The 13,211-nt window shown below is 35.3% G+C and overlaps 1 protein-coding gene across 5 annotated transcripts in view; it reads right to left on the reverse strand.

Annotated features, from left to right (window-relative positions):
- Positions 1–13,211, reverse strand: part of ANO3 (anoctamin 3) — a 469,771-nt gene that overhangs the window by 199,681 nt on the left and 256,879 nt on the right. For all 5 annotated transcript variants that reach the window (XM_063728504.1, XM_024255829.3, XM_063728505.1 and 2 more), the window contains one exon: positions 1,426–1,544. In XM_063728504.1, coding sequence (XP_063584574.1) covers positions 1,426–1,544 — 119 coding nt within the window. The remainder of the gene's footprint in view (positions 1–1,425; positions 1,545–13,211) is intronic.

Below are 13,211 nucleotides of genomic sequence, written 5' to 3' on the forward strand. Positions count from 1 at the left end.
TCCAACTTTTTTAAATCTTTGATATCCTAAAGTTCAAGTCTAGTCAAAGTGGAACTTGGGAAATTGCTACTGTTGAGAAGAAATAAAATGGGGGATATCATTGATGATGTGGTAATTCTAGAAAAGCAGATAATACAAACTTTATTTAATCATAGTTCATTTTCTAATTATTTCAGCATATTGTGTTTGTCTTCCAGTCAGTGCTATATGCACATTAAGAAACAACATCTTAATTTCTCTTATAACTCCTACTCTCAGTTCATTTGGAACAGTGCTTTACAGATAGTAGAGACTCTAAACATCCATTATATTTATCAGACAGACACAGGGAGGCAGATTTAGTAACCATAGAAAGATAAACACCTGATTTGCAAAGATAATTATTGGCCCATAATAGTGATCTAATTTAATAAAACCAAACAAACAGTAATAAAGAAATTTGGCACAGTTATCCCTGCATCTATGTATTAGTTTGGTCTCATGACAGTAATATTTAGTCTCTGCCATATTTATTTACTAACACACTGGTGGGTGACTAATAAAGATATTTGCAAAATTAATCCAAGAAATACAAAATCAAATATCACAGAGAAAATTGTATTCAAGAATGTGATTATTAGCCATGCAGTGAAAATTGAAACCTAAGTCATTCCTTGTGTTAAACTGCACTTAATATCCAACTATCTTTTTTACAAAGGCATTTCCTTTTTCATCAATACAAAAAATGAAAAAAAAAGTGAGCTTATCCTGTGCCAGGATTTGTCATGAAAATCATCAAAAGGGAAATATGGATCAGTTACATTTGCAATGATGAAAAGAAGCAGCATCCATTTTGTCTTTGGTATCTGATGGGAACACTCCCATGCTTTGCAGAGTCCATGAAAGCATTTTGTTTGAGGGATGGCAGGATTGTTGGAGCCAAGAGTTTTTAAAATTGAACTCTACCTCATTTTTGTATTGGTGAACTATAATTTCAATAAGGTATTCTCAATCTTTTGCTGTGCACCAGACACTTACATGGTTATCTCATTTTGTCTTCCAATAATCTTGTCAAGCAGACAACCAGACGCATATTTCAAGATGGGAAAAACAATTCTCAGTGAGTTTAATTAGCCTTATCAAGTTATTACAACTGGGTAGTAGAAATGGAATTTAAATCTTGGTTGATGTGGTATTAAAATCCATGTTCTCATTAAGTCATGCTAAGAAAGATGAAGAAATAAAGCCTTAAAGAGACTATTAATGAATAATTTTACATTTCAGATTGTTTTAAACATTCTCTTTGAGAAATATGATGAATCAATATGACAAATATGAATATCATCTCTATATACAACTTTTTACTTCTGAGTTCTTAGATGAATATTGTAAGGTTTTAAAAATGATGCTCTAAAAATGACTTATTGATAATTTAGTTCTCATTACCTTAGATAATTTTGTCTTGAATTCAGATTTATCTTTGATAACAAAGTCATTAATGAGACGAGATCGGTCGTAAGTAGCGTGTTCTGATTCATCCGTGTAATCCTTATCTTTTCCTAGGGCTATAAAAGAGAAAGAGAAAGTTATATCCATTTCTATCATTTTTCTCTTTTTTTCATTAAATATACTAATCTCTCCTCTTTCATGTTTTCCCAAAGTTTAGCCTATATATATATATACTAGAAAATATATAAAATTTGTGTGGCATAATTTTCAAATAATCCATACATTCAATAAATAAGCACGTAAAAGTAATCACATGAAAGCCTGCCTATTATTTACTAATGCTGACACTGATAGTGACTTTCAGAAGAATTAAATGCATCTATGCTATTCAATGTACTTCAAATTTTTGAAAATAAAATCGTATCATTTGTTTTGAACTTGAAATTTTGAAAAAATCATATTTGTTTTGAACTTGAAGATAGTGACATTTGTAAGAACCGTACAAGCATTTATTTGCTTAATTAAAAACTGCATTGATCTTGAGAGTCTGTTTTCTTAAAAGCTGGAAAAATTTGAAGGGTGCAAAAAGTCTGAGAAATAGTAGAAAATATCTTAATAAACATTACAAGAAATATAAAATCAGGGGATTGAAACACCTGTCAGGAAAGAACAGAGAACACTGAAAAATGATGGTTACTAGTGGAATAGCCAAAGAATAAAATGCTATAATATCAGTTACATATAAGGATGTATATGAACAATGAATAAGCTGTAATTAATGTAAAATAGCATAAAATAGGAAACCTCTATGGTGTCTATATGACCAAGAATTCTTGACACACTTCACTAAATTTATATTCCATGTGATATAAATATCTCTTCAAATTAAAAAAGATTGCCATATATTTAGCCTTTTCAAAGATATCAAAACATCTTAGAGTTATTTTATTAGATCAGTTGATATCTATTAAACATGAATTTTGACATGGAAAACTTCAGTGCTTTCAAGATTTCAGTCAATTAACTTATTGTACAGAAGAAAAACAATTTTGTTTATAGTATATCCATTCCTTTATAAATAATGGTTAAAAACTATTAAAACATAATATGTTACATCGTGGGCAGCTAATAGTATCAGGTTCTTAGTGGTATAAACTAAAATTGTATAGGTCATATTATGTCTTAGGATGCAGTTAATAGCCAGATATGTTAAGAAGCTCTAAGCTTTTAGTGGTTACACTTAGACCTATTAACCATACCTAACTTGTTGATGGTTAACATTTGCTAAGTGCATGCAATAAGCCAGAAACTTTACCTGTATTATTTTCTTTCATTCTGATGACAACTTTATAAAGTGGGTATAATTTCTTCCTACATTTAATAATAAGCAAAAAAGGAACATGGAACATGCCAAAGTCACTAAACTAGTAAGAGGTACATCTAAAACTGAAACAAATTCTGATCTGACTCCAAAGCAGATGCTTGTGAATATAATGTTTCCCCCATATTTAGGTAAGTTACATTGTATTCATTCAACTTTTGTTTATTAAACAACCCTGATATGCAAGATACTCTTTTACAAGTTGACATTAGAGTGGCAAACACAATTCTGCCTTCACAGAACATTCAAGTAAGAGAAGAAATGCAATTTTAAAATAAGTAAAATATTAAGTATGTCTTGTGGTCGGTGCATTTGAGAAAAATACTGTAGATAGGAAGGATGAAGGTGTGAAAGGAGTGGGGGGTGTCATTTTAGTAAAGAACATAGTAATATTTGAGCAAAGATATAAAGAGTGAGGCAGTTAGACACACAGGTAAACTGGAGGAAGAATGATCAACACAGAAAATTTTAAAATGCACAATCTGGATTTGCATTGAACTGTTACCTAAGCGTGAAAGAAACTGAAATTTTGGAGTTATATTCTTGGAGCAGCTACCAAAACCCTACCATTGACTGCCAGTTTGTAAGGCATAGAGTGTTTTGTTTTTTTATTTCCTTGCCAATCCTTTCTCCCTCCCCCTTTCCTTCCTTCCCCCCCCCCCCCGCAGGCACTCTCGAGGGTGCTCGCTCACTTGCTCACTCTCTCTCTCTGTCCCTGTCTTTCTCTCTGTCTCTCCATCATTTTCCCCATTGGTTATTAGAGAAGCAAGAAATCCTGGTTTGGTTAAACAGCAATCGGCAAACGGCATGTGCTGTTGGGGAGCAGGCACTGGCTTGCGGATCACAAGATGTCATTTCTCATTCTAAATCTGCCACTTCCTTAGCATGCAATTTCCTTTTCCCAAGTCTCTAAGAGTCCTCTAAACTCTAAAAATATCTAAATATGAATTTAATGCTTATAAAAGATAAAATGACAATTTACATTAATTATTTTATTTTCCATGGAACACAAGAAATTAAACCTATAGAAGTTCATTACTCATTTCCTGCTCCTATTCCACTCACAATTTAGTTTTCTAGGCAGAGATTTTTTTGTTTACTTTTTTCTTTAATTCCTATAACTCATCTATTTCTGGAAAAGAAATACACAGCATCATCTTGCTGGAGGAAAGCTAAATCAATTTTGAACATTTGCCAAATACCACCACATTAATGAAGTTTTTCAGACCTTTTTTTCCCTACCCTACAGCGCTGACTAGAGCTAATCATTTTATTTTCTAAATTCCTTCACATTTGTTTTCTTTTTTTTCTGCCCTCCCTTCCTTCCTCCCTTCCTTCCTTCCGCCCACCCCCCACCCCGCCCCCTGCTTTCTTTTTCTTTTTCTTTTTTGGTATATTGGGGAAGTCAGCATAATATCTGGGTGAAAAAACTATCTGTACACCAAACCTCTATGACATGCAATTTACCCATGTAACAAACATGCACATATACCTCTTGAACCTAAAAGTTGGAAAGCAAAGAAAATTTTTCAATAAATATGTATTAACAGAATAAAAATGAAAAAAGAAATATATAACAGAAGTAGAAAAATTCAAGTAAATTAACTAAGAGAACACATAATATTACAGTATGCAGATAGTTTTAAATCATTGTCCTGATGAATGATATACAAAGATATTGCTATGGCTTGGATATGGTTTGTTTGGTCCAGGTCTCATGTTGAAATTTGATCTCTAATGTTGAAAGTGAAGACCGGTGGGAAGTGTTTGGGTCATGGAGGCGCGTCCTTCAATATGTTTTAAGAGCAAAACAGAGCACAACTGGAAATGCATTGTAAAATTATAATCTAAAAGAAAGAAAATCTGTGTTAGCAGGAATGTTCCTTTAAGCCTATGAATAATAAAACGTAGAAACTATTGCCATCTTAATAAACAAGTTTATTCTAGTTACACAGGCTAAAACCCTAGGAGTGATCTTGACTCCTCATTTTCTCTTGTACCCTACATCAAATCCTTCACCAAATGCTTTTAACTTAGCATGAAGCATTAACTCTTTAGTACATATCACTCTTTAGCACATACCACTAACATGTAATGTGTTTTTACTTATTTGTCTTTGTTCATTATTTGTTCCCCTCACTAAGGTATTTTTTGTGAGCCTGGCCTGGCCTATATATATGTATATGTATGTGTGTGTGTGTGTATATATATATATATATGTGTGTGTGTGTGTGTGTGTGTGTGTATGTGTACATTTTTTCCCACTTTTGTTGTCTTGTTTGTTGACTGCTTTCTCCTTAACATCTAGAACAGGGTCTGACACATAGTTACCATTCAATAAATGTTTATTGAATGTCTAACTGGATTTAAATGCCCAAATCCTGTCTAAACTGTCTTTAAATTATAGCTCAAAGCTGATCATTTATCAACATCTGATTATAGTTAATTAAATGAACAGAAGTCCATTCGATTCTCCAAAATGATCTTCCTGTATCCATCTTTTGCTCCTACCACATGATAGCCAGGGTGGCCCTTTTAAAAACCCAAGAAAATTGATATTAAATCTCTATTCAAACCTTCTAATAATTCTGCATCTCCAGGTAAAGCCATAGTCCATACAGCAGCCCACTGGGCATATGCATCATCTAGCTCCTTACTATCATTCCCTGTCCAGCTCCTACAGCTCTACCCTCATGCCCTCCAATCCAGCTGTACCAGGTTACTTGATGTAAAGTATGTTCTCACTGTGGGGTTTTTGCACTTGCTTGTCTCTCTGCAGATAATGCTCAATCTCTGTTTTAACCAGGGTTCTGTTCACTTGTCACCTCATCAGAGAATCACTGTTTGACCATTACTTCTAAAATACAGTCTCCATAGTTCTCCCTCTGCTCACAATGCTTTATTATTTTGTATTGTTTTTATCAGCACCTGACATCAAATGATAACACACACACCCATATAAAACATATATGCTATATATGTACATATACATCAACATCTGGCTTTGAATGTATACATTTATATGTATAAATGTTATATCTATCTTCTCCTAACTATAAGTGCTATAAGTGCAGTGACTGTTTTGTTCATCACTATATCCTGATATTTAGTTCATTGTTAATTGCATTGTAATCTCTTAGTAATTGTTAAATTAAATAATAAATGAATGGTATGCTTATATATGGGAATATTTTGCATCCATTAAATTGCTTTGCAGACTGACAATGTACAGAAATGCTTAAACTATAATCTTAAGTTAAAAAGCTGTTTTAGGCTATTCTCACACATTTCAATTGAAATATAATTTTCCTTCTGAATGTAACTTTGTAAAACAATATAAATATAAGGACAAACAGTGAAAAACTATAGTATGAAGGAAATGTAAAATGTGTTATCTATTTTAACTAGGTAGTGGTAGTCCTCTCTCCCTCACAGATATTTTTTTCTTTCTTGCTAGGAGTTATTTGTATCATAACAGTAGAATTTAAAAAGCTTTTTAGAGTTAGTATTAGCATCAGTCAACATCTGAGAGCAACAATGGAGACAGCCATATTGCATTTTGGTTAATGAAGCTAATTATTCTGCCATCAGTGAGATCTTCTGAAACACAAATGAAACCTACTAATGTGTTTTGGTTGTTCTCAAGGGCACAGATCCTTATTTTTATGAAATCCTCCCTATGTGGTGATGAGACATTTATTGCACATATGCCCAGAACATCAATTAAATTTCAAATTAAAAAAAGTTTAAGCAATAGCACTAAATTACAATACCAAATATTATATCATATTTCCTCTTTTTAAGATGACTTTCTCCCACATTGTAACATTTCTGAAATCATGGCAGTAACCTATTTTTCCTAAAAGCTCTTATTAATTTGATGATGCTTCCTATAATTGATAATGTCTTAAAATCTAAAAAGATCAAAGAGTTAAGAAAAACAGATTTTCACACACACAAAAAAGACAACAGCTTTCTGGAACAGGTGGTAACAGTTACAGTAAGTCTGATTATGACAAATAGAACTCTTGCTGTTCCCTAGTAGCAGAATAATAGGAAGGCATACATCCATAAAAAATGCAGTCTCAAAGCTCAGTAAAATCGCTTTATATGTTGAAGAACAAAGGCTGTTATAGTGGCAAGGGAATCAATATTGGTTTCAACAAATCCAAGTTAAAATCTTTGTTTTATCATTTGTTAGCTGGGTGGCAGTGGGTCCGTTACAGTTTTTTAACGTTAGACTTTAGAATAAAATATTCCCATAGAATAGTTTCAAGGATTAAATGCAAGAATCTATACACAGTTACTCAAACACATAAATATGTATTTTCTTCCTTTTGTTTTCATTCAATTCACAATTTGAGTATTGAAACAACTACAAAAAAATAAGTAATTTAGGGCTACCAAAAAAGTCCTATCTTTCATTTTAAAGCCTAAGTAGATAGGAAACAAGGTAATTACCTCGAGTATGCCAGTGGAAAATTTTAAATTTAATCTATAAATCTGTTTTGTAATCATCAGTTGTATGCTTTATGTTGAAAACTTATGCTGACTCAAGTGAGAATGCATTGTCTTTTAAATTTTGTTTGCATATCAGCATCAGTTCAAAACTTAAAGGAACTGACCAATATAATATAGCAGACTATTATGATCACAACATAAACCTTACAGCTATCTCTGGGAGTAAAATTTTAATAGCTAAATTATTCCAGCTCAGTCATTCTTCTTTACTATAATGTCATTTTATTTTGTTACTCTGTTACATTGCATTGTTTCAGCATCTGAAAATCGATGCTATACTTCCTGGAGAATTTTAAATGTGTGAGTAGATCTCTGACAAATATTGTCTAATTTGAGTCTCACAACAGCTTTCACTACAATTCTGCTCATTCTCTGTTTATAAGAAGAAATTAATATTGATATCTCCATTTCTCAAATCGGAAAACTCAGGCAAAGATGGTGTGTACCCAAGTAGTAAGTGACAGGGTTGGTACCTGAAACTGGACCTTTTGACCACCAATAAATTTCATGATTTTAAAAATTATCCTACAGAAGCTTTCTGTGAAGAATAAATTCATGAATGGTCCATACGTGGCTTGCTCTGTGATTAAGACACAATAACAAAAAGGACCCAGACTTATTAATTCTTTGGGGTTCCTTTGTTGCCTACTTCTCCCTAGCCCTAGTGTTCTAAAGTACTACCACTAGCCAGTAGCAATGAGGGTACTGACAGAGCTGTGCTCAATGAATAACACAGGGAAGCAAATCCTGCAGCTAAACTGCTTTCCATTGTGTCAGTGTGCTAGTGTTTTCTACTCACCATCTTTCCCTGCGCTCTTCCAATCCTCACCCATCCACCCATGTCAGTGAGTAGATAGCTTGAACCAAGCAATATGAGTAAGGCAAACATAAGTCACAGTTATTATCATCTAGTGAACAGTCATCCAAAGTGCTATAATAGAAAGAAAGTAGCATCTAAATAACTATGTATTAGGGAGGACTTCAGTAAGACTGATGTTAGAAAGGCAATTCTACAGGTGGGCGCAGTGGCTCACCCCTGTAATCCCAGTGCTTTGGGAGGCCGAGCTGGGCGGATTGCCTGAGGTCAGGAGTTTGAGACCAGCCTGCCCAACATGGTAAAACCCTGTCTCTACTAAAAATACAAAAAATTAGCCGGATGTGGTGGTGGGCGCCTGTAATCCCAGCTACTCGGGAGGCTGAGGCAGGAGAATTGCTTGAACCCGAGGCAGAGGTTGCAGTGAGCCAAGATCGTGCCACTGCACTACTCCAGCCCGGGCGACAACAGCAAAATACCGTCTCAAAAGAAAAAAAAAAAAAAAAAAGGCAATTCTACTACTTAAGAAGAGTTTTGTTTTAAGCCTTTAAATACTCTACATAAAGGTCTATCATCACAATTTAAATACAAAAGAGAATAATATTTAGATCAGGTCCTTAGTGAGAAAATTAACAAAGCACTAACTCATAACTAGTGAGAAAACTCACAGCGATAAATGACATCACAGAGAGCAAAAAAAGGGTGTGTTCTACAGCAGATTCTCCAAAGAGGAGATGTGTGTGTGTGTGTGTGTGTGTGTGTGTGAGAGAGAGAGAGAGTGACAGACAGACAGAGAGAGAGAATGCTCTTTCATCCATTTGTCTGTCCTAATCCTAAATGTATTCTTTAAGCACCTACTATGGGTCAGGTACTATTCTTGATTCTGGTGCTAAAGGTGGCAGCAAGATTGACAGTTTCTGTCATCCGGAAACACAAAATTGGGGTGAATAACCTAAATAAATAACTTTAGGTAATCAGTATTAGAATAAAAATCCATCAAGATTAGGAGACAGAAAGTAAGTCTGATGTGAACCTGGCTTAGTTCGGTGTAGAGCCCTAGGATAAGCACATATTTATTGTGAACAAGGAACACAAGATGGTTGAGCTGTCTGCAGCTCGTGAGAAAAGGGAAGCATTAGGAAATGGCCTAGAGAGACCAGATCCAGATTCTGTAAGGTCTCTGAATACCAGAGTGAGTTTGTGTTTTAAATGTAATGAGAAACCTGGAGAGACAGGAGCACAGAAATGATGGGATTTAATCTTCCTTTTATTAAAGCTTTCTGTGAGTCCTGCGTGGAAAATCATCTATAAGGAGGCAAGATTTTGAGCAGGGAGATCTGTTAGGAAGTTATTGTACCAGTGTACCAAGAGAAGGTAGCAGACAGACCCAGGAGCAGCAGTGAATGTGGTAAGCAGTGGTCAGATTCTGAATATATTTTGAAAATTGAGGCAAGAGGACCTTATGTGTTCAATAAACAATTGACAAGATTTACAGTGACTGTGAGATTGTCATAACTGAAAAATATGTTCCTTCAGTGTAATTGCCTCATTTCTGTAATCTTAAGTAGATTAGGAATATTAGAAGAAAGTTATTTCTTTGCTATCTTCATATAAAATGCTTCTAGGAAAAAATAATGGGAATTAATGGATATTATCTATAGAATAAAAGTTATAGAATGAAAGCAAAATCACCGTGTACTCCTTTGACCATAACTATTTAAAGAAATAGACCAGTGAGTATTCCACTGAGCTAAACTATTATGTTTGTAGAAAGCAAATAAATGTTTCAGAACTCTAATATGAACCCATTCCTGAGGAAGTCATTTTATAACATTAGCAAAATGTTGATTTTATAACAAGATTAGATAGGTGTGTGTTTGGGTTGGTTGGACTCAAATTATGCTGGTCTTAATGAGCCCTAAATATTTCTTTTTTTTTTTTTTTTTTTTTTTGAGACGGAGTTACACTCTTGTTGCCCATGCTGGAGTGCAATGGCACGATCTTGGCTCACCACAACCTCTGCCTCCTGGGTTCAAATGATTCTCCTGCCTCAGCCTCCCTAGTAGCTGGGATTACAGGCATGTGCCACCACACCCGGCTAATTTGGTATTTTTAGTAGAGATGGGGTTTCTCCATGTTGGTCAGGCTGGTCTCAAACTCCCAACCTCAGGTGATCTGCCTGCCTCAGCCTCCCAAAGTGCTGGGATTACAGGCATGAGCCACCGCGCCCAGCCCTAAAATATTTCATTTGTAAGTTACCTGAGTTTATAGCCACATGGGCATGGGAAGAATCAGGCATCAGGCACTTGTTAATGTGGATTACTGTGTCCTTGTCATTTTCCAGCATACTGAGAAGAAAAAAACGTAGGCAATGGTAGTGGGGCTTCCAAGATTAATAAAGAAAATTATTGCCACACCAGGATTTCAAATTCACTGCTACAAGGATCAGCACTTTCCAGAATAATTTTGTGAGTGTGGGGGGGTATATGGAATGCTGCTCTGGCTTTGTGAGCTGCTTTATGAAAAATAGAATTAAAGGCTATGTGATGTCAATAAAAAATGAAGAAGAAAACAAAAAAAATCAAAACTTTCCAACTCAATTAGGTTTTTAACTAATCATTACCCAAATATATTTTAACATGCAGCTTTATCTTCGCCTTGTACTTTCTGCCTGAAACTTATTAACATCTTACAGAACTAGTGTCTTTGGAAATCACTAACCACTTTTTACCTTAAGGCCTTTGTGCCTAGTGTGGTGATTAAAAGAGAAGGCTAGAGATCAAGGCTTCCTTGGTCGAAATCTCAGCTCTCCATTGACTATATGTGACATTTGGCAAATTATTTTCTCTCTTGTTGAATAAGTTTCCTCATCTGTGAAAAAGTGCTACCTAATTAAAAGGGTTGTTATGAGAATTAAGTGAGATAAGACGGGTAAAGTGTATAATAATAAAGAGTCCAGTAAATTATTGTTTATCCATCATGCCATCATTATGTCATAAAAGTACCCCCTAACTTTTTTTTTTTTTTTTTTTTTTTTGAGGCAGAGTCCCACTCTGTTGCCCAGGCTGGAGTGCAGGGGTGTGATCATAGCTCACTGTAGCCTCCAACTCCTGGGCTCAAGTGATACTCCCACCCCAGCCTCCTGTGTAGCTGGGACTACAGTCGTGCCACCATACTTGGCTAATTATTTTCTTTTTGTAGAAACAGGGTCTCACCACTTTGCTAATGCTGGTCTTAAACTCCTGGGCTTAAGCAGTCCTCCTGCCTCAGCCTCCCAAAGTACTGGTATTACAGGTGGGAGCCACCACACCCAGCCTAAAATCACTTTTGATGGTCACAGAAACCGCTGTTTAGTGTAGATCTCTCTGGGCCCAGCAGAATTTGGTGTGAAAGATAAGCTTAGTGAGTGACTGAATAAAGCAATGAACAAATATTTGTTGAACCCCCATGATGTGCTAGGAGCTATGATGAAGTTATACCTTTTTATTTACTTCAAGTCCTACTAAGAATGGCTCATTGATCCCAATTTACTAGTGAAATCACTAAAGCTCAGAGAGGTTAAGTAATATACTACAGTTACACAGCTAGTGGATATAAGAATAAAGATTTGACCAATGGCTGGTTGGAAAAATAACATTTTTTTTTATGATATATACCCATCCTGTTAGGGAGCCTTAGTAGAAATATCCTTCTCTGAATCAACAAAGCCATTAATATTTTTTCCTTCATGGTTCTCATTTGGAACAATGAGAAATATCAATCCTCAATGAAACACTGACCACATGCAGTTTAGTCTGCCTCAGCATTAATATTCTCATGGGGCAGCTCAAAGTGGTTAACTGTAGAAAAGCCATTAATAAGATGCATTAGTTAGGAAATTCCCATGCAATAATCAGCCCAATGCAGGAACCTGGTACTCTGCACGCTAAAGGCAAACTTAGAGAATGTAACTGCTTTGCATTTAAAAGAGAACATGTATTGTCAAAATGCTTACTCATGCTTTATTTAACTGTACTCTTGGTATATTTGACATTATTTTACTTGATTTCTTTTCAAAGATGATTAAAACACTCATATTAGGCTGGGCATCTTCTTTTCGAAGACGATTAAAACACTTACATTACGTGGCTCACGCCTGTAATCCCAGCACTTTGGGAGGCCAAGGTGGGTGGATTGCTTGAGGTTGGGAGTTTGAGACCAGCCTGGCCAACATGGTGAAACCCCGTCTCTACTAAAAATACAAAAATTAGCTGGGTGTGGTGGTGCGTGCCTGTAGTCCCAGCTACTCAGGAGGCTGAGGCAGGAGAATCGCTTGAACCTGGCAGGCGGAGGTTGCAGTGAGCTGAGATCGCACCACTGCACTCCAGCCTGGGAGACAGAGCAAGACTCTGTCTCAAAAATAATAATAATAATAAAATAATAAACACTCATAGATACGCACCAAACTCTAAAAGAGTATTTCCCAGCCAGGTGTTACATCCAGTTGGATTCCTGAAATGCTTAGTGATACTACACAGTAAGCTGGAGACTGTACCTCACCTTCATTATAAAGGCAAACACCTCATCATTTGTATGTATTTTAACTGCAGAAGCTATGATGTCTTTCTAACTTGAATAAATGACAGATTGATGCTGGGGGATGTTAAAACAGTGAATATGAGATACAGTGCCTGGAGAGATATAAATACAGGTCAACTGGAACAAATAACTGAGACACACAAAAGTGACGAGAAAAGAATCATAAAGTTACGAGCATCCAATTATGTTAAGCATTCAGAGAAAGTGCTTTTTATATTTGGAATGGCAAGCTGTCAAAAATAAAATGCGAGGAATTAAATGGAAGGTTTTTCAATAGAGTGATTTTTAAACTATACATTGGTTCTAATTTGGAGGACAGGTTAGTGAAGGGTGCCTTGCAAACTTTCCCACCTGTATGGATATTTTGGACAAGAAAAACTTCAGGTTTGTTTTTTGTTCTTATTTTTTAAATTGGAAAATAACTGATAATATAGGTTGAGCATCCCAAATCCAAAATGCTCCAAAATCTGAAACTTTTTGAATGTTGAA

Source organism: Pongo abelii, chromosome 9, assembly GCF_028885655.2.
Source record: "Pongo abelii isolate AG06213 chromosome 9, NHGRI_mPonAbe1-v2.0_pri, whole genome shotgun sequence".
Lineage (NCBI taxonomy): Eukaryota > Metazoa > Chordata > Mammalia > Primates > Hominidae > Pongo > Pongo abelii.